This window comes from Thunnus maccoyii, chromosome 20, assembly GCF_910596095.1.
Source record: "Thunnus maccoyii chromosome 20, fThuMac1.1, whole genome shotgun sequence".
In the NCBI taxonomy this organism is placed as follows: domain Eukaryota; kingdom Metazoa; phylum Chordata; class Actinopteri; order Scombriformes; family Scombridae; genus Thunnus; species Thunnus maccoyii.
Window position 1 is genome coordinate 9,003,262 of NC_056552.1, and position 22,485 is coordinate 9,025,746.

General features: G+C 40.4%; 1 protein-coding gene across 6 annotated transcripts; it reads left to right on the forward strand.

The window, feature by feature from the left end:
• The first annotated feature begins 6,293 nt into the window (after positions 1–6,293).
• qki2 (QKI, KH domain containing, RNA binding 2) lies at positions 6,294–22,014 on the forward strand. 6 transcript variants are annotated; one of them, XM_042398199.1, is made up of 9 exons: positions 6,294–6,958; positions 9,580–9,728; positions 11,014–11,130; positions 15,251–15,394; positions 16,678–16,765; positions 17,007–17,291; positions 18,228–18,251; positions 18,934–19,011; positions 20,982–22,014. In XM_042398199.1, exons 1-9 carry the CDS (start codon positions 6,817–6,819, stop codon positions 21,002–21,004), a joined length of 1,050 nt encoding a protein of 349 aa, XP_042254133.1. In that variant the 5' UTR covers positions 6,294–6,816; the 3' UTR covers positions 21,005–22,014. The 6 variants fall into 6 exon arrangements, with proteins under 6 accessions (XP_042254133.1, XP_042254134.1, XP_042254135.1 ...); XM_042398200.1 differs by having other exon boundaries at positions 18,937–19,011; XM_042398201.1 differs by lacking the exon at positions 18,228–18,251 and having other exon boundaries at positions 6,295–6,958.
• Positions 22,015–22,485: the final 471 nt, after the last annotated feature.

Consider the following 22,485-nt stretch of genomic DNA (forward strand, 5'->3'; position numbering starts at 1 on the left):
TTCAGTATATTGACACATATGTATATTCTAACAACTGGGTTGCTGTCTTTGTACATAGTGTAGAAAAGATGAAAAAATTTAACTTTTTTAAAATTATGTAATTAATCTAAATCTTTTATTTAAATCCATGTAAAGTTTGTTTTTTCCATATGATTTTTTTTGGGCTCTGTGTGTCTGTGTAGAAAAGGAGATAATGCTGATTGTATACATGAATAAAGGATTTTAGTGATGTGATTCGAGTGTAAAATAATAATGATGTCGTGTTGTCTCGACCTTGAGTCGCACAGACTTGAGATCAAGAAGTGAAGGCATGCTGTGAGTGCCGCAGGGTTCCTGATTAAGTCAATAGGATAAGGGCAATTATGGCATTACTGCTTTCACATGGACATGGGATGACTCTTCACATGTCTAGTGTGAGGACGTGTGTGCGTGTGTGTGTGTGTGTGTGTGTGAGTGTGTGTGTGTGTGTGGGCAGGAGAGGGGCGAGGGGGGTTATACACCAGATGCATTCACAAACCAAATAGTGCATGCACATGTCTTTGCAGGTGACTTTTCTGGACAAAAGTGTCTCTTGAATTGCATTTTTTAATTGATTTCATCCACAATCTGATATTTTAGGATCAGCTTTGACCTCAGAGGATGCAAGTTACAAATCATTTGATCCCCTCAGTCCATATACTGATAAATAACAACTGGTGAGATATCCGTTTTGTTAAAACAAAATCCACATGTTGGTCTGATAGTCGAGATCCACATATTCTGCAGACTCCCGGCATGAAGAATCGGGAATCATGATATCCAAGCCAGTGTGGCTTAGTTAGAGCAGATGGGAGGGGGACGTGAAGAGTCAGCAGGAACGGTAAAGAGGCCAACTCTGCGCGGTATTTTTGTTGGACCAAAGCACATAACCGGCGCTGAGTAGATAAGAGGCCTAATCGGCTTTAGATTAGCATGAGCCCCTCGAACCAGGTGAGCAGGTGATGTCCTCCTGCAGGACTCACGTCACGAAGACAGAGACAAACAAGAGAAAGTAATGGTCAGAGCAGGATCAAAATTCATGTTATCAAACAAAATGTTATGCTCCTGTCCAGGTAAATATGGCATCACAGAGACTTTCCACTAAATAATCATTTAGATCATCAGACGTCACAGTAAAGCACTTTCTTCTGCCCTAAAAGTATTGATTATTTGTTTCTTTAAAAGGGAATCTGATCAGTTCAGTTCTCTGCCTTCATATCAACAGAGGGAGATCCATCCTTGCTTGGATCCATCTTCAAAGATGTGCTGTTCTCAGGTCTTTCTTGCTAAAGAGATGTTACTCTTAATGAGACTTTATGATTAAATAAAGGTTATAATAATGATAATAATGATAAAAAATTATACTTTCATACGTTCTGTGGTGCTTGTAAAAGGGCAGGAGTAACTCTGAATCAGATTTACATACTTATTGGAGTATTTCAACATGATTTAACTGATTTTTATCTTCAGTAGGGTGTGTTTGAGTCCCACAGCCTTTGCACAGTTAGTGAATTATGGTTTTAGGAAAGAGGATTTTTGAAAATTGCCCTTAGAATATTAAATATTAGATCATGTGTTTAACTTTAATGGCAGTTTTAGTGTTAGTAGTAGGCCTCATTCATAAATCAACTTGTCAGACAGTTGTTTCTATGTCTAGAGAACTCATATTGCATGACCAAATATCTTCTTAACTTCTGCCAGAGCTTGTTTTATAGTAAAATATTTGTAGCAGTTACAAGTTTCCAATGTTCTTTCCAAACAAATTCTCACTCCCAAAGACAGCTGTCGCTTCTGCCGCAGAGCTGACATCTATTTACTCGTAGTCAGAAAAACAAACAAGCAGCTGACGGCATCCTGTTTTAACTGTATTCTGCTGCTCTCTGTTGGTGACTGCAGGTAACAAATTGAGATTACAGCTAAATCGTACCAACTGTGTGAGAATCTAATCAATTACATATCTCCAACTGTGATCTTAAATGTATTTAGGTTTCCAGCAGATTCACTTTCCTTTCTGTGATTTCAGCAGCTCACCAGCTGTTTTTCTTATTGCTTACACCCAACTTTTATAAGCCTTTCCAGATGTAAGTTATTTGGACTGCAAATGACTTACTTCCTCTGTGTCTTTGACAAATCTGCTGGCACGCATCAAAACTCCTGACCACTGACAGCTTCTCACTCTCAACCGTTTCAGTTACACTAAACGTCCTCAAGAGGGTATCTTTCCATCAGTGATAATGTTTCTCCCACATTCTTGTTACAGGGGTGGCCTCCCCATTGCTGTAAAACCTTATCAGTAAAGAAAATGTATTACTAAGGCTTGATGCTAATAAAAAAAGAAACACATATGAAACAATTGCAGTAAAGCTCCTTTGTATGTAATGATGTAAACACCCAAATGAGACCCATTTTAATGAAACTGATGATAGGAATGAGCTTTCACAGAATCATCTACTCTGCCTACTCTTCAACATGTTGGAGGAAACAAACTGAATTAGGGCGGTATCAGTGATATAATAATGATTATTTTCATCATCAGTTGATCTGTTGATTGCTTTTCTGATTAAGGGGGTAACTGTTTAGAATATAAAATGTCAGAAAAAATATAAAAAATGACCATTACAAGATCCTGGAGTCTTCAATTTGGCTGTTTTGTGTGACCAAGAGCCTAAAACCTAAATATATTCCATTTATAATGATGCAAAACACTTGTAATGCAATGAAGATGACTGGATTTAATCATATTTGTCTCTCCTTTTGTTGAAGTTCTCATCCAAATGAGTGAATAAATCTTACTGAACATTGTCACAACATCTAAGCGCTTGACTACAAGATCTGTGGTTGGCTAAAGCATTATATTAGCATTAGGACTACAGCTAACATTCATTTACATTATTTATGAATCCGTTGATTATATTTGGATGATCATTTAGTCTATAAAACGTCCAAAACTAATGAAAAATGGCTATCACAAGCTTCTGGAACCCAAGTTGTCATCTTGAAATTACTTATTTTGTCAACTAACAGTCCAAAACCCCAAAATATTAAATCTATAATGGTTAAGAACAGAGTAAAGCAGCAAATCTACATATTTGAGAAGCTTGAAACTATGAATATTTGGCATTTCTTCTTGTTAAACGACTTAAACGATGAATCAATTGACAAATATGATTCGTTAACTAACTGTCTCAGCACTAGAATGAATTATTCAAATAGTATGTTTAAACATATATAAACTGGGTGCATAGATTTTACATGTGATTCATTTTAAAAGCAGCTGTGCATCCAGAATGTGACTAATAAATGGATGCACACTACTGAATATGCATTAACAAGCTGCACTGATGAATATATGCAACATCAGAGTGTTTATTAATCATTTAGAGTGATACTGAACATGCAATAGGTGTTACAGTGAAAGGATGAGTGACATGTGCTCTAATATTAACTGAGCTGACCTTGAGGTTTCACCCAAAGGTCAGGGACACTGTGGCTCCCCACCACAACTATCGTATCTCACTTTACACTTCACTATGGCTGAATAAATATGGCAGACAGAAAGAAAAGCAGAGGCAGAGGCAGAGAGTGAAAGAGAGGCCCGTGACTGGTAGATGTGTGGCCTGCTCAGAGGGGCATTGTTGGAGCTATGAGAGGACAATGCACTGCCCCCGCCCTGAATACTCGCCATACCAGCTGACCAGCCATTACCAACACTGCTGCCCCATTACAATTCCTGCTGCTCTGACACACACACATGCACACACACACACACACACACACACACACACATACACATTCTCAATCATAAGTTTAGTCTTACAAGGCAAAAACACACTCTGTCTAACAGCGGACAGAGGAGGGAAACCAGGTGGGAGGCCAACAGCGCCTGACAAAAGGCTTAAGTCAAGGCATGCATGGGCACACATATTATCGCGCCTCTGTGTGTGTGTGTGTGTGTGTGTGTGTGATTTACAGCATGTTAAGTTTAGACCCTCGCACCTATCTGTTCCTTCAGCAATGACATTTCAGTTGCCCGAGCAGCAGCCACCCAGAGAGAACAAGCGGCACACCTCACACCGTCTTATTATTTCAGGGTCCTCCCGGTCAGAAACTTCCTAAACACAAGTGCTCAAAGCGGAGGGTGTGAACAGGAGGGGAGACTTTCATGTTGTGTGAAAGGCTGTGAGAGGCAGAAGTATCCAGATTATTTACTCCAGTAAAAAAGTAGCGCTGTAAAAATACGCTTTTACAAGTAATTCACTCTACTGCTTTAACTTGAGTAAAAGTAAAGAGGTGCAATCACTAAAATGTACTTAAAATATCAAAATTAAGAGTATTCATTATGCAGAATGTCCCCCGCCATTGTTACTAATATATTAGTAGATCATTATCGTTGATTTGTTAACATTTATGTGGTACATTAATGGTGTAGCTGGTTCGTATACTGTTTTTGATACTGTAGTTTTATCTGTAACAATGCACTCAACATTTTAAATGTTGAGTTTTATAAACTCAACATTTAAAATCAGAAAAGTATAGGCCTGATTAATCAATAAGTCGATCCACAGAAGATTAATTGTTAACAATTGTGATAATCAATAAGATATTTGAAGAAGAAAGAAAAAAAACTCCAGATATTCTCTGGTTTCAGCGTCTCCAGTGTGAAGTTTTGCTGCTTTTCTGTTTTTCAGTGTATCATTGTATCTTCTTCTCTTCCTTACAATAAAAATAGTCAACAGATTAATCAATAATAAAAAATAATCTGTACTGTACTGTACTGTACTGTCAATTTTGACTGTAGTATTTCCATTAGATGCTAGTTTATAGCCTATTTACTCCACTACATTTCAGGGAAAAATAGCTCTAACGGCTATGTGGTTGTTACAGTTACTGTACAGGTTAAGATTTAACATAAAATATATATAATGAGCTTATAAAATATTGTATAATGTATTGTTAAAGATTAAAACAGTAGATCACAACCTTTTTGGCTGATGACCTCTGACAAGAACAGCAGCATCTGGTCACGTTTCAGACGTTCCAGTTCAACTAAACCTCTAAACGTCTCAGATGGAATAGTTACAGGCCAAAAAATGTAAAATTATCCAAATTTCAGAAATAAAACAAACATTATAGAAAAGTCCAAAAAAATGTGTGTATCTGAATTTTTTGTTTTATGTTATTTTCTTCTTTCCTACTCACTTAATCATCTCCCAGCCCCCAATCTGGGTGACCCTTTGGAAAAGGCCCGACCCCTAGTTTAGGTACCAATGGACTACACTACTATACTTTATGTAGACCCAAGGACCTCAAGGTTCCTACTACTAGGACCTAAAGTAGTTAAAACTTGCTACACCTCATCAGTATTAACAATCTAATAATGTAATATGATCATATATATACAGTAAGTCACAGCAGAAATTGTACTTTTACTTCTGATACTTTCTTTTGCTGATAATACTTATAAGTTGGATTTTGAATGTATGACTTTTACTTGTAACTTGGTATTTTTACATTGATGTATTGGTACTTTAATTAAAGTAAAGGATCTGAATACTTCCTCCACCACTGATAATCAATGTAGTTGCAGCTCTAGTAGCCGCACTGTAGCTGTCAAATACATGTACTGGAGTAGTACAGTATTTCCCTAGTGGGCTCCTACTGACACTTAGAATATATTTTACATGTTTTTTTATTGTAAATGTCTTTCTTCTTTTTTTATATTATTTAGGATTACTTAATTTTGTGTATATTTTGACTGTTACACACCACAACACCGAAGCAAACTCCTTGCATGTGCACCTACTCTGCAATAAACCCGGTTCTAATAAAGTTACATGAACCCAGTTCTAATAAAGTCAAATAAAGTACAAATAAGTGAGTAAATATACTCACTTGTACTAGTTATTTGGCACTACTGGTGAGAGGGCACCTGCACACACACACACACACACACACACACACACACACACACAAGACAAGTGATGGACAGTAACTCTTGCAGAACAGGTGTGCATACCTATGTTAAGCTGTTATATTGTTATACTGCGAGTATACGGTGTGTGTGTGTGTGTGTGTGTGTGTGTGTGTGCGTGTGTGTGTGTGTGTGTGTGTGTGAGAGAGAGAGAGAGAGAGAGAGAGAGAGAGAGAGAGAGAGAGAGAGAGAGAAAGACGCCAGGCGGAGGGGTTATACGAGGGGCTGCTGAGGGGACGAGCACGAGCCTCCACCCCTCTTATGGCGGCCACGCGCAGCGCGCTCCCGACAGCCATCTCGTGCTGCTGCTGTACTGTAATCATATGATAGGGAGTCGATCCCCGGCCGCTGCAGAATACCGACACACCGGGCGGACGAGCGGAGAAGGATGGTAGATTTATAGCTGTTAAAAGAAGTGCGTGGAGTCGGTAAAAAAAAGTGTCGCCTGCAGTGTCAAAGTGAGCGAAACTCCCTCAGAAAGGAACTTTTTTCAAACTCTGGAGAGAGACAGAGAGAGAGAGAGTGAGTCGGACTTGAAGGGGGGAACCGTTTGGAAGAAGAGAGGGCGCTCACACGAAACGTTAACCGAAGGACAGTCGATTTAACGGGGGCTGAGAGAGGCGGTCAGCGGGTCGCGGCCGGTGGTATCCCCTGGGCTCCTCGCATCGCTGCTTCTCGGGGAGAGAGTGAGAGAGAGAGAGAGAGAGAGGGAGTGTGTGTGTGTGTGTTTTTTACATTTAGTTGTTTTTAAGTTTTAGCTAGGTCACTTTTTGTTTTATATATAAATATATATATAAATATATATAAATATAACTGAAGCAAAAGCCATGGTCGGGGAGACAGAGGTGAAGGAGAGACCCAAGTCCAACCCGGACTATCTAATGCAGCTGATGAACGACAGGAAGGTGATGAGTTCCCTGCCCAACTTCAGCGGCATCTTCACGCATCTGGAGCGGCTGCTGGATGAAGGTAAACCCGGAGCACCTCCACTAATGACCACATGTCACACTACAGAGTAAATTTATCCTTTTTTTTGTTTGTTTTTTTTTACCAATCAGACACAATAAGTTTCATGGTCAGTGTTGATAAAAGTCACCGTGGTTGACTCACTTGATTGAATCATCAATTAGTGAAATTCCTTTCTGGTTGCTTGGAAACGTGACAGTTCATGTCTATAACTAATGCTCATTAATTATTAAACACTTACATTGTATTTTTGAGTAATTTAGTCGCTGTTACTGGCATTTAATTGCTCAATATAATAAATCTAACATTCCTAAAAATGTTAGTGGTGTGATTTGCCTGAAGTCATATTTCTAATTTGTTGAAAGCAGCAGATGAGCTCTCTCTGTCTCTCTCTCTCTCTCTCTCTCTCTCTCTCTCTCTCTCTCTCTTTCTCTCTCTCTGTCACACACCAAGACACCTTCTCAATCCTCTCTCTCTCTTTTTTTTTCTTTCTCTCTTTCTCACACACACACACACACACACACACACAGTCAGTTGGTGATGGGAACAAACAGACAGTTGTTAGTCTTTCCCAGTGACCTAATGCGCAGGCTTATGCGAATGCTGCAGCCCATCCCTGAGCAGGAACGAGAGCATGTCACTGTGTAAAATATTTGATTTGAGGCCCAAAGACATGCTGCTTCAATGTGCTCTAAGTGTTGATAAACTGTATGACATTTTGTAAAGAGCCTTGACATCACGGCGTGAAGCTTCGCCGCCCTTTATTGCAACAAGTATGCATTCTTAAAAAGTGGCATCATGACTCATTTATGTGTCCTCTTTTTTTTTTTTCTGAATCGGTTCCTAGTTGGTGCTACAAGCCAACGAGAGCCTGTTGTCGCTACTGTTGTTACACATCAGGATCACCGAGGTCCCCACTTTGTAGCTCTGTGACAAGTCTCATGACGCAGCAAAGGTTGTCCTCAAACCAGACGACCTCTGCCTGACAAACAGGTCGATTTAACATCTCTAGTTTTGCTCGAGTCGAAGGCTGACAGCCGAGCATATTCGTCCCTCGCACATGATAATGTGACACCCACGTTTAGAGTGAAAGGCATTGTACCATGCCCACTTTTCAGCCGGGCTGTGCTGTATATTCTATTCTGCCTGAGATAGACTTATGTGGACAAGGCACTCAGGCATAAGGGCTCTGAACCAAAAAGTTTGTGCAGGGTAATAAGAAAGCCTGCCAGTCACACATATTGTATTCAGGGTGCATGTTTGTTGCATATTAGGAAACACTGTGGTGTAGTCCGGTCTATATATAAACCTATGATAGGTTGAAGTGTTAAGATAAGGCCCGCCACAGCTCTCCCCCCTTTTTTTTATCTTTCTCTTCTTCGACGCTCTTGTTCTTCTTTCACTTCTCGTTTTACTTCAGCAAGTTAAGTGAAGTGTGACAAAAGCCCTTCTTGCTTGCCTGTACAGATTTGTTTGCGTGTGTGTGTGTGTGTGCGTGTTTTTTTTTTTTTTAATAGTCGCTTTTGGTGTGTAACAGGTCAGAATAGGTTATTAGAGGATCATAGTTGTCACTGTAGCTGTAGCTGTAATTATAGCGTCCTACTGTAGTTATTATGGTCAGACTTATCACTGAGACATGTCTGTCAGCCTGCTTAGGTCAGATGATATTTGTGCCTCAAGGCAGTTATTCTGCCATGTGTGTGTGTGTGTGTGTGTGTGTGTGTGGTGTGTGAGTTCAACCCAGGGCTCTGTGTGTGTATGTGTTGCGTATGTGTTTGTATGGTGCAGTAGTCAGTTATTATTGTGCTAGTGTGTCATTACAAAGGCATCACAGGCTAGCATCGGTCATTGAGTCGACCCTAAACAAACAGACTGGCAGACAAACATAGTAGGAGTCATTTATAATGGTGCTTCGGCGCAAACAACCAAAACCCTTAGCCAAAAATTTGACCTTTCAGGAAATGTGTCATACTGCCAGCATTTGTCGATTATGTTAAGTTTTTTTTAACACTCATGGTAAATATAGATGAATCTTTCAATGCTTTCGAATAATTTCAACGCCTTTTTCTGTGTTATTGTTGTTATTGTTGGTTAACTGTTTACTGCAACAGAACTTTATAGACACTGGTGAGGAGGGTAGGTCACTGTGACACACACCCCCCCACCACCCCACCCACCCCCTCCCCGCTAACGTGTATGCAAGCATTAAGTACAGAGTGAAAGGGGGGAGCAGCATGTGCGACTGTGTTAAACACTGTTGAAGAAAGAGACTGAAGAGAGAAACTGTCAGTAATAGAGGAGGCTTGATTGCAAAGCATTCAGTGGTTAGATTCTACATTGTGGTGCAGAATGCCTGTGACTGTCTCCCTGCCTGTCTGCCCGTCTGTCTGTCTGTCTGTCTGTCTGCCTGTCTGTCTGTCTGTCTGCCTGTCCGTCTGTCTGTCTGCTGTCACACTCAGAACGTCCTGTAATCCTGGTGACAATGAATCACCATCTTAAGAAATGGACAGTCTGTGACGAAATGTGAAAATTGCCATCACCCACAGACACAGACGTCCTCCACTCACGTTTGCTCACGTTATTTTAACCCCCGTCTTTCTTTATGTCTTCCCCTTGTCTCCCAGAAATCGGGAGGGTACGCAAGGACATGTACAACGACACAGTGAACGGAGGCATGTTCAACGGGCGGGACATGGAGGAGCTTCCTGAAGCTATCGGTCCCGTAGCGCAGCTGCAGGAGAAGCTCTATGTGCCTGTCAAAGAGTACCCCGATGTAAGTGGACAAATCCATGACCTTTGACTTTTTTTTTTTTTGATGGAGGTTCTGTTGACTTTTCTCTGTTGTCACCTTATCTCCTCTTAGTTACAGAAAGGGTGCCAGAAAGTCAGCATGTCTCTCCACCACAGGGACCTTTTGCTTTACATTTATCTAAAAGCTGATTTCATTCTGACATCATCTTTGCTCACACCCAATGATGTAATCCAAATTGAAAAAAATGGATCAATAATGAACCTTGACCAGTGTTTCCAGTAAGATAAAAAGTGAACAATTGACAGTTATATTTTAAGATTCAGATTAAGTAAAGTTTTGCGTACTAAAAAAAGAAATATTTTCATGTAAATTCCATCAATGTGACGCTGTTATTCAGAGCGATGTGCAACAACTTTACCTTATAAATATTTATAAGAGCTTAAAAAGGTGGATTAAGTCTTTTCCCGAAATATAAAGACAAGTGCACATCTATGAAGTGAATTTACCATCCAGGACATCCCTGCTCACACCAAATACAGTTAACTACTTCGATATGAGTTGTGTTGATCCAGATTGAATGGCTCACATGATCTTCTCCATGCATCAGCTCGCCAATCACTGAATACAATGACAGGCTGTCCTCACTCACATGACAGGAGACTAACAGGACACTCACACACACACACACACACACATACACACACACACACACACAGGAGCACATTGGAAAACGGTTGAGATCAAGGTTAAATTTAGAGAGCAGTTCCTCTATCAGAATTTGTGAGTGCGTGTCGAGGGTCATCCTAGAGGCCGAAGCGAATATGTCGCAACTGCTACTGAAGTGAACATTAGGTCAGGAAGCAAGCTCAGGGAGACTTCAGTGGAGACATAAAAGAGGAAGGGGCAGGACAAATGTCATGAGTGTATGAAGAAAGGCAGAGGGATAGTGGCAAAGAAACAAACATGCACACACACACACAGAGGGGCAGCTGTCTACTTAATCACTCAGTCTTGGTGACAGATAAGGTTAAGAGAACGGCGGTGTCCTGTCATGCCACCAGCACCAGCCAGCACCCATATAATGAGCTATTTTTGTCTCTCTTAGTAACACAAACACATCACAGATGCACAAACTTCAAAAGCACACACACACTCAAATGACAGCGCACGGAAATACACACACACAATTCAAATACACACCTATGTGATTGTGTCTGTGATGTAATATGTGTCTGTCTTCCTTCGGGCCTGTTGTGTTTTGTTCTGTTGTTTTTTTTTTTCAGTGTGTTTTTGCTCTTTTGTGTAGTTCAATTTCGTAGGGAGGATCCTCGGCCCACGTGGACTGACGGCCAAGCAACTGGAGGCAGAAACCGGCTGCAAGATTATGGTTCGAGGAAAGGGCTCCATGAGAGACAAGAAGAAGGTATACACACACATAAAAGCACACGAGATACATGCTTTCACCCTCTTATTGTCCGGTCAAATCAGCTTTTGTTCTCCCTAATAGACCACAGGATTATGCATTATGTTATATTTAGTTAAAGGAATAGTTCAACATTTTGGGAAATACACTTATTTGCTTTCTTACAGAGAATTAGATGAGAAAATTGATACCAAGCTCATATCTGACTGCAAAATATGAACCTAGAGCTAGTAGCTGATTAGACTGGAAACAGGGGGAAACAGATAGCTTGAATTACCCCAAAATGTAAAAAAAAAACACCTCAACACCAGCACCTCTAAAGCTCACAAATGAACACACTACATCTTGTTTGTTAAATCCGTACAAAAACTATATAAAGACACATGAGTGTTATGATGTCTTTACAGTAAATATAAAACTACTACCAGCAGCCATTTAGCTTAGCTTAGCATTGAGACTGGAAACAGGGGCAAACAGCTAGCTTGAGTCACTCCAAAGTGTAAAAAAAACCCTACCAGTAAATCTAAAGCTCACAAATGAACACACTACATCTTGTTTGTTAAATCTGTACAAAAACTATATAAAGACACATGAGTGGTACGATGTCTATACAGTAAATATAAAGCTACAACCAGCAGCCAGTTAGCTTAGCTTAGCATTAAGACTGGAAACAAGGGCAAACAGCTAGCCTGGTCAAGAAATAGTCCTGCAGACTATCCCCTTGTTAAACAGAGGCAGGCTAGCTCTTTCCCCTCATTACCAGTTTGTATGCTAAGTGGTATCGATCGTCTCATCTAGCTCTCGACAAAACCGGAAAGGTTTATTTCCCAAAATGCCAAACTATTGAGCCATTGGGTTTCAGTTATTTTTGTATGCTCTGAAAATCAACTGGCTTAAACTTTGGTTGAGACAGGTAATCCATCACACTTAACCATCATTTGTGCTTTCATTATTGTCAAAGTTGCATTCAAATTGATCCTTAACCAGCAATAACAAAACAATTACAAAATATAACAATAACAAAAATAAATGAGGATGTGATTTTCACTGCAAGCAAGTTTTAAGATGTGTTGGAGAGGACTTTCAGCAGTGCCGACATGAGTGGAATCCAATAGGTGACTGCAAACTGCGAAAAATATGTTCAGACATTTTAAAATAATTATCCTTTGTTATTTTACTGTTCTGCAGTAAAATTGAGTTCATGTAATTTGTAGAAAAGGGGCTGAAATGTGCAAAAAGATGTAGTCCCAAAAGAAACTGAAAAGAAAAAGAAAAGAAACTGTTAATACATGTTACAAAAAGCAGGTATCTATCTATCTATCTATCTATCTATCTATCTGTCTGTCAGTCTATCTGTCTATCTATCTGTTTATCTATCTATATCTATCTATCATCTATCTATCTATCTGTCTATCTAACCGTTTATCTATCTATCTATCTATCTATCTATCTATCTATCTATCTATCTATCTATCTATCTATATCTATCTATTTATCTATCTATCTATCTATCTATCTGTCTGTCTATCTATCTATCTATCTATCTATCTATCTATCTATCTATTTATCTATCTATCTATCTATCTATCTATCTATCTATCTATCTATCTGTCTGTCTATCTATCTATCTATCTATCTATCTATCTATCTATCTATCTATCATCTATCTATATCTATCTATCTATCTATCTATCTATCTATCTATCATCTATCTGTCTATCTATCAATCTATCTGTCTGTCTGTCTGTCTGTCTATCTATCTGTTTATCTATCTATCATCTATCTATCTATCTGTCTATCTATCTATCTATCTATCTGTCTATCTATCTATCTATCTATCTGTCTATCTATCTATCTATCTATCTATCTATCTATCTATCTGTCTATCTATCTATCTTTCTAACCGCCCTTCTCTCACAATGAGTTTTGTTGCTCAGTTTTTCTCTCCTGTCCTGGTGTTCAGTCCATCTGTCCTCCCTTCCTCTCCCCTGGTGTCTGCTGTTGGACGGAGTCAGCTCAAGCTTTCCAAACGGCAGGTGGAGCAAGTCCAGCATTCCTCCCCTCCACCCCCTCACCTCCCTCCCCCCACCTCCCCCTTTCTCTCTCTCTCTCCCTCTCTCTCCAGAACATTCCCTACCCCGCACGCCCCTCAGAGAGAGACACACACAGAGACAGAGAGGAAGGAAAACAGAGACACAGTGGGAGGCAACAGGGGGAGAGGAGAAAAAGATGTTGACTTTTAGTGCTCTTCAGAATGATACATCTCACTTGACAAAACATCCACAGAGGATATTATCTCCCAGCGTACCACACTGAGATAGAAGGTTTCATAATTTCAGTTTCAGCGAGGGCTGCAACCTGAAACGCTAAAGATTAATTTATTATTTACATAATAACCAATAGTTCAGGCTATAAAATGTAAACAAGCCTACAGACATGTTAGTTGCTCTGTCAGGCTGTACTTAAAGGAACACTTTGATGTTTTGGGAAATTGGTTCATTGCTTTCTTGCAGAGTTAGATGAGAGGTTTGATACCACTCTCATGTCTCTACGGCAAAAATAAGGCTACAGCCAGCAGCTGGTAAGCGTAGCATAAAGACTGGAAGCAGGGGAAAACAGCTAGCCTGGCTAAGAAGTCAGTGCACCTGGCCAAGAAATAGTTCCAGCTCATAACCCCCCCTTAAAACCACAACTTGTCATTTTTACTCTTAGGTTTTTGTATGGATTAAACAAAAAAGATATAATGTGTTAATTAGTGAGTATTACAGACATTTGTTGGCTGATTTTCTTTTACCTTTATAACACAGACTGCTTACAGTTGTTATGCTAAGCTAAACTAACCATTTCTTGGGCTGAATGTAGCTTCATATTTAGCATATAGACATGAGAGTGGCATCAATCTGTTCATCTAACTCTCAGCAAGAAAGCAAATAAGCAAAATTATTCCTTTATTGTACGAACAGCTGTGCTTTGAACTAAATGCTAACATCAGCAATGACGATGCTAACGTGCTGGTAATGTTTATTTTGGTCACAATCTTACTTTAGCGCGTTAGCGTTGTAGCATTTGCTAATTAGCACTAAACACAAGCTGAGGCTGATGGGAATGTCACTAGCTTTTAAGTATTGGACAGAGTGACATATTGACCTGATGATAAAGCTACGTCAAAAATTAAGGGATCACTAAAGTAATTACAGTTCATCCTGAGGGGAACATGATTGTCTGGACCAAATTTTGTTTAAAATTTCACTCTGAACCACAAGTGTCAACCTTATGGTGAAACTAGAGGAAAAGTTAGACGATCACCAAAGTCATTTGGAGAGTGCATCCAAAATTTCATGGCAATCCATTCAATATTTGCCAAGATATTTTTATTTGGACCACAATGATGGACAGATTGAGTTATTGACTAATATTGCCATCCCTAGTGTCCCAGAGTTCCCAGAGGGCAAACAGACTTCGGTCAAATTGTTTAATTTAATGATGAACTTCAACAAAATATTGTGATGATAAGAGAAAACAGGGAAAAGCAGATAATCCATTTTAAAGAGTAGCCAGTTCGTGTTTTGTATTGTTCTGACTAACAAATTCAACCAGCAACAAGGTCTGCGTTTTGTATTTTTACTTTACAAATGACTGAAACGATTAATCAACTACTAATGCTGTCATTATCATTTAATTAACATTGGAAAATCAGTTTATTATCTAATCATTTCAGCGCTAGTTTTATTGTAAAAAAGAGAGCGCGAGCAATGGCAAAGACCAGTGCAGCATGTTGGAGAAGAGTTTCCATGAAGGGAGATTTTAGGAGGTTAGAAAGAAAGAATCAGATTCAAGTAAATCTGCGATAAAATGTAACACCAAAATTGTGTTTCCACTGAATAGCAACATGGTTATTTCACAAGTTTGATAACGCCTCTGAAGCTGCATTACATGACCTTGAGCCTTGTGTGTGTGTGTGTTTGTGTGTGTTTGTGAGTAGTTTGAGGCCGATCCAAAAAACAGCCAAAAAAGAAGAAAAGCGAAATCCTGTTCCCTCTCTGCAGTAATGGACAGAGCTCACGGTGCATTCAGACGGAGCATTTCAAATGTTGTTTTTTTTTTTGTGTGTGTGTTTCAGGAGGAGATGAACCGAGGGAAGCCCAACTGGGAGCACCTCAGCGAGGACCTCCACGTCCTGATCACGGTGGAGGACACACACAACCGGGCCAAGATCAAACTCCAGCGGGCCATCAATGAGGTCAAGAAACTTCTAGTACCCGCTGTGAGTATGCGTCCGACCTCGCGGTATCAAATATTACAGACTGGACTGATGGAAAAACTCTGTGTGACTGGATGAGAGTTCACTGTGTTGGTATGCATGGAAGGGGGAAGGGGATTGTCAGTCCAAAAGTGTGTGTTTGTGTCTTTTTTGTGTTTTTGTCTGTGTGTGTGTGTGTGTGTGTGTGTGTGTGTCTCTCTGTGTGTATGAGAGAGTATGTGTAAGGGGTTAGGGTAATTAGGGAACACGCATAAAGGGGTTTCCATGGTAACCCCGGGTTGTTTGAAAGGCTGAGGGGAATGAATGGAGAGTCTGTTCACTCGTTCTCCCCACTCCATCACTCCTTTCACTCGTTCACAACTCACTTCATTCCCAACTACTGGCTACAGTATTCCTTTTTCTCCCTGGGTTTTTTTGTTGTCCGCACAAGGGGACATTTTGATTGCACTCCTCAACATTTCTCACATTCTCCAGCCCACCTACAACCCCCCCCCCCCCACACACACACACACACACAGGCACACATACGCACATAAACATGCAAAAACATGACCACAAACAAGAAACACACTTCTGAACATTGCAAAGACGTGGGCATATAGGCACAGAGACACACACTCTCTAATTTTAATGTTTTGTCTGACAGAGACGCACAAAAGCATATATTTTGAAATCACAAGGCTCCTTCCTTTTTTTTCCTCTGCATTATTTGCAACAATAGAAACAGACTGAAAAGACCAGCAGGGGGATTTCTATTGCAGCAATCAGCCGTCACTTTCAGTTCCAATCACAGCACGGTATCGGCCAACCCCAAAGGTTAAAGGATGTAAGAAGTGTCTACAGGCAATCAGGAGCTGAACACCTGTTAATCTATGTTTGTGCATGTGTGTCTATCTGTGTGTGTGTGTGTGTGTGTGTGTGTGGAGGGTGAAGTTAATAATACGTGTTAGTTTAACCCCCCCGACCTTGCTTTCGAACTGTAAATCAGTCAAGCTTTTCACCGTGCTGTAACTAGAGCTAAGAAGCTAGTGTGTGTTTGACACTGAATATGTCCTGTGTGGTTGAGTGGCTGCGTTCAAGGTCTAGTCAACTCGATTTGAGACAATGTAAGAATTATTTTGTGCAGAAAAGATTTGAATTGTATCATAATTAGTTTCAGCACACTGTAACATTTGCTGACTTTTTGACCAGACGCTCACAAAAGTTAATTTGCATGTTGAATGGCTGAATGGCAGTACTCGCTAAGAAAGCTGACTGTCCTGTTGTTCCTGCATGTGTTCGCGTAGGCTGAGGGGGAGGACAACCTGAAGAAGATGCAGTTGATGGAGCTGGCCATCCTCAATGGAACCTACAGAGACGCCAATGTCAAGACGCGTAAGGATGACATCATAGCTAACATGTGGAGGAGGGTTGGTGGGTGACAAAGGAGGGGTCTCGGTACAGGAGTCCACTGTATATATGAACAATGCCTCTGTTTCTCCTGTTAAATAGACTGTTTGTCTCCTTCTTGTCCTCTCCTCTTCTTCCCCTGTCTATTGTATGTGTGTGCGCTCTGTGTGCGCTCGCGTGTGGGTGTACACATACTTGCATTATTGTATGTTCGTGTGCCGTACAGCCACCGCCGCCTTTCCTCTAGCGACCCCTCAGGCGCCTCGAATAATCACAGGCCCGACACCCGTCCTGCCTCCCACCTTGCGCAACCCAGCTCCTGTCACCACGCCGACCATCATGCCCCTGATTCGTCAGATCCAGAGCTCCACCCTCGTGCCGGGAGCCAATCCGCATGCAGCACTAGTGCAGCAAGGACCTGAATCTGGAATTATCTACACGCCTTATGAGTATCCCTACACACTCACGCCCTCCATATTGGAATACCCGATTGACTCAACTGGAGTATTAGGTAAATAAATGCAAAAGTCCATCACAGTCATACATAGACAATGGATGTATTATGAGAACTGGATATTTGACTCCAATGAAAGTTGCCAAACAAGCGCATAAAACTTTTCTCTCCCTGACCCCGCCCGTTTGTCTAATAGACTGAACATTGAGTGAACATCATTCATATAAAACTTGCTTTTCTAGGCCCTGGGGAAGTTTTACAAATACTGAATCTTCATGGTTTAAAAATTCAGGAAACACAGTGTAATAATCGGCTCTCTGTCAGCAACTTACAGTAACACATGTGTTCTGTAATAGCAGCCAATGGGGAAAATGTGTAAAGTTCTGCAGGGGCATAAAACTAAGACCTGAACCTGGCTTGTAGGTGCATCTTTGTGACCTTACTTGACTTGACTGGTGCCGCCAAATTTGAGCCCTGAACTCATCCATTAGTGTGAAGCAAAGCATACGACACGTTGCAAGTAGATGATTGGCTCAGTCAGAGAGAGAAAAGGGGAAATGTATTTAAAGGATAAATTACAGAAGAGGCTTAACCTAAGGTCCACTTACTAGCTTTTTTCAGAGCTTAGTTTCAAAATGATCCTCCTCAGCATATGGAAGTAGCTCAGTTGTCATCACATGATGTAGTATAGCACTTTATTTTCATGATAACCGGTGAACATGCATGAGTTAGGATGTGTTTTATTGTTAAATACTCTTTCCAAATTATATTTTTTAAAAATCATACATGAGCCAGAATCAGGCCTGAAGCTTTACCCCAAACAATGTCCAGAAACAGACTGAAAACCAGATATGGAACCAGTCAACATCAAGTTGGGTTTGATAGTAAAACGCCGCGGTTCGCCACTGGGACAAATTGGCTGCCATATCCAGCTCTTGTAATACATCCACGACATACATTGATGCATGCTGATGCTCATTGCTGGGCTAACAGTCCCTTCTCCCTGTGTTTTTGCAGGTATGGCTTTCCCAACCAAAGGCTAAGCGATAGCAACCCTTCCTAGCACACACACGGACTGGCTTGCAGAGACCCCCTCCCCTCCCCCTCCCCTCTTACCCCCCTACATACTTGTCCTACAGGGCAAACACTAAAAGTTTGCTCATACTTTAGGATGACAGATTCCTCGACAGTCATTCTGTAGTCAAGTGTCCATTCCTTCGCTCATTACTCTGTTAATTTCCTCTTTGTATTAGCAGACTAGTGTTGTGGTGTGACAGCATAACCTATTTAACTTTTTTTAATAGTTCAGCTTCCGCTTGTAATTTTAACACATTTTAGTGAACCCATAGATATTTTAGCGCCGCTGTTTGTGATTTAATATACTGTATGTTAAAGCTTATTTTGATCACAAAGCTATAGAGTGACTTTGCTTACAGCTGATATTGAATCTACTAGTGAAGCTTAGTGAGAAATTAGTGGTTTGGATTAATCTTTTCTTTAGAGAACAGAGCAGAAGACCACAAAACAACAAGAAATTCTGCCTCTTAGAAGCGTGATGTTTGACTTATTTTCACCCTCAGCCTTGAACACTTTGTAAATTCATGGTTTCACTGATGTTGGTGCCATGGGTGGACTGTCTGATGTCTTTCTGATGAGTAACCTTCTGTGTTCTGTTTTGGCAATGTCATCGCGCTGTTAGCAGGTGCCATGACCACTAAGGTACGACGCCACGACAAGAGAATCCATCCTTACCAAAGGGTAGTGACCACAGACAGAGGTTAGTTAGCTCACCAGCCACTTTATGTGTGTGTATGTGTGTGTGTTAGTGTGCGTGCATGCAGACCAATGGACCAATTTCAGTTTACATGTGTCTGTAATACGGCATGCCTAAAAAGAAATAACTGTATCAGGCAAAAAGGTCACACGCTGAAGCAGCTTCAGTGTAAAATGTGAAACAGTATTTGTTGCAGTGAAAGTGAAATAAGTGAGCAGATTGAGAGGAACCATGTTAGGGGTGACAGCTGCAGTGGTTATCTTTGCTCGCCTGTTAGATAAACTGGACGGCTTGCAGGCCGGGACCCTCTCAATTAGAATGGATCACTCCATTCATGTGACTCGGTCCTTGTGACTCTGGATTTGGAGTCCTCTCAGAACTTTTTTTTTTTTTGTTGTTGTTTATCTCTTCACTACTACTTTTTACCCTACAAATACTGTGGGAAGTTTTATTTATACCCAACTTCATTCCAGTAGATTTCCACAAAATGTATTTTTTATTATTAATTAATTCCTGTGTTGTGCCCAATGACTATATGATACTTAAAGTAACAGTGATTGTTTCCTAAAGGTCATTCAATTCAAGTGCATTATGATCTTTGGTCTTTACTACTAAAACACAGCGTGTGATAACTACTGAAGTCTGTGTTACAAGCTCTTTTGTATGAAATACTGTTGTTTGTGGTCTTATCAGTCACCCACTGGACTTTATCATTGGGACTGTTTACATCTTTCATATATTTCCTAGCCAGAGTGGTGCTGTTACCATGTATTTAGCTGCAAAATAAATTTGTATATAGGGATTTTAAGGATTTAAGTGCTTATATGAAGCTTATGGAACAAAATCGCTTGGAAATACTTGTAGTATTTTTTTTTTTTTTTTTTTTTTTTTTTTTTTTAGTTTTTTTAGTTTGTAAATTTTTATTTTTGTTTTTACGGTATGCTTTTTATAGATGAAGTGTCTCCATGTAAACTTCAAACTTTATTCAAAGTGTGTAGCTACTACTGTTTTAGTCACCGCGAAAGGTGGCAATGAAGGCAGTGTTTTGCTCTGTGTATTTAAGATGAGGTGACCTTCTCAATTCACAGGCCTCGTGACTGTTTTATGCAATAGAAATGGACTAGCTAGCTACATTATGTGTGTGTGTGAGCAGTGGTGCTCTTGTTGTACACGATGGACAAAAAACACTAAAAGGCAATAAAGATGACTATTGAAAAAAATCTCTAAAGCAAACCAAAGCCTCTAAATTCTTGTAGTTAGACTGTCTATTGTTAAAATGTTTCTTAAGTCCCTCTAAAATCACCATCTCTTAACCTCTCATCGCTGTCTCTTATGGTGCCTCTTTGCTTACTGTAGTTATTAGGTGCTCTTCTAATACTTCATAGCAAAAAGATCAAACCATAATCAATAATCAGTAAACCTTAATCACAACTGTTAATCATCAAGATCTTATGCCTGCTGCTAAACAACAGCTCTAGCTGTCAGTGAGTGAAAGTATTTCTGAGGCCCAGACACTTCTCTTTGGACATAAAGGTCACTCTCTCACCCACATGAAACCATGCTGTCTCCCTCTCTGTCCATGGTTTCACTGTCTGTCTGCTAGACGTAGCACAGCTAGCATGAGTAGTTTCACTATAGCAGCAGTCACATGATAGGAGGGGTATCTCCTAAAACCTACCCATGCAAACACCTTCATGAGCGCATGTGAGCATCGCTAACCAGCCATTCCTTATGTCAACACCCGGTGGTTGATGTAAGTCCTTGTGAATGGTTGTGCATGGCTCATGAAGGTGTTCTGCTGCTCCTACCTCGTGCCCCTTGTGCTGTGTGACTGCAGTAGATCTGCCTTGTTGTCATCCTGACGCCACTAGCTGACACTAATCTCTTTTCTATCTTTTTTTCTTTTTATGTCCCCTTTTATGTGCCCTTTTTTTCCTTTCCACGTCTGTCCGTCTCTGTCTGTCTAACTCTAGCTGCCACGGCAACTAACCCATGACCCCTTGACCTTCTGACCTTTCCGCCCACTGATGACCCACCCATCTCTGCCCGCTGGCGTGCTCATTGGCCCACGGCCCCGCCACTCCCCCAGCTCAGCCAACCAGAGACCAGCACATTGGGAACAACCTGGCTGCTTCTGTCTAACCAACCAACCAGACGACAGCGATCATGGGAATAAACCTCAGGACCCCGCCCATCACCGAGTCCTAACCTAAACTTTACCAAACGTGCCTTCCTTCCGAAAGTTCAAAGCCAGTCTAAGATTTTTTTTTATAACCATCCAACAGCCACAATCCCAATTTGTATTTGCCATGCACAACCAGTAGACTTTATTGGGAAAGGGCCCCAAAGCGGTGAAGGGCTCCCAAACCAATCCCTGGCTGTGCCAAACTGTCTCTCTGAGCTGCCCTGCCCTCAGTCCATGTGATGCAATAATAATGACTCTATTAATAGCATGGTAACTATACTGATTATGATGATAATTGTACTTATCCAGCACAGAAACCCTCCATAAACACTAAACTAAAAGAGATATGTTGATATTTTGACGTATTTTTCCTCATTGGGCGCTGAAACTTACCAAGTGTCTTTTTAAGTGTTTCCTCTTTGTGTCAACATACATTAAATGAAAGGTTCATAATTTGTCAAGACTGTTTAAAACAACAGTCAGGTGCCCAAATGAACATTGACACATGTTTTTCTTGCTGGACTCATTCCTCCTGTTCATACTGGCCGTTAGAGGACCCCTTCATAATTTCAATGTAAGTAATGGAGGACAAAATCCACAAGCATCCCTCTGTGCATACATGTGTTTCAAAGTTTATCTGGAGATATTATGTAGCTTCAGCTGTCCAAATTAGTCAATTCAAGTCAATATATTTCAAATTTACTGTCTTCTTAGTGCCAAATCAATTCTTTTTGTCACGATCATTAAAGATATCCACTTTAATTGACTAACTCAGACAGTTGAAGCCTCATATTATCTTCAGAGAAACTTTTAAATACATTTTTGCCAAAAACAAGGACTGTGGATTTTGTCCTCCATCATTTACATTGAAAGTGCATTTGGAGGAGATCTTTTAATGGTCAGTATGAACAGGAGGAATGATTACAGCAAGAAAAACCTGCTTGAATGTTCATATGGGCACCTGACTATTGTTTTAAGACACTTGAAAAATTGTGAACCTATCTTTTAGTTTCATTATAACACATAATTGGTGTTAAAATGTTCATATATTAACACGCTTTCCCTCGAAATGTAACACCAATGTGTCGTTCCAGCGATCTATTTAAAATGTCTCTTGCTTTTTTTAAGAGCGTATCATTTTCTGCTTCGTTTACCTTTAAAAAAAAAAAAAACGTCTCGTTAGTGTGACTTCCATTTCTGTTTGCCACATTTTGAACAAGTGACGCTAAAAAAAAAAGCCATCGCTCACTCGAGTTAAAACGCGCAGAACTTCTCTCGTCATGAAGCGACAG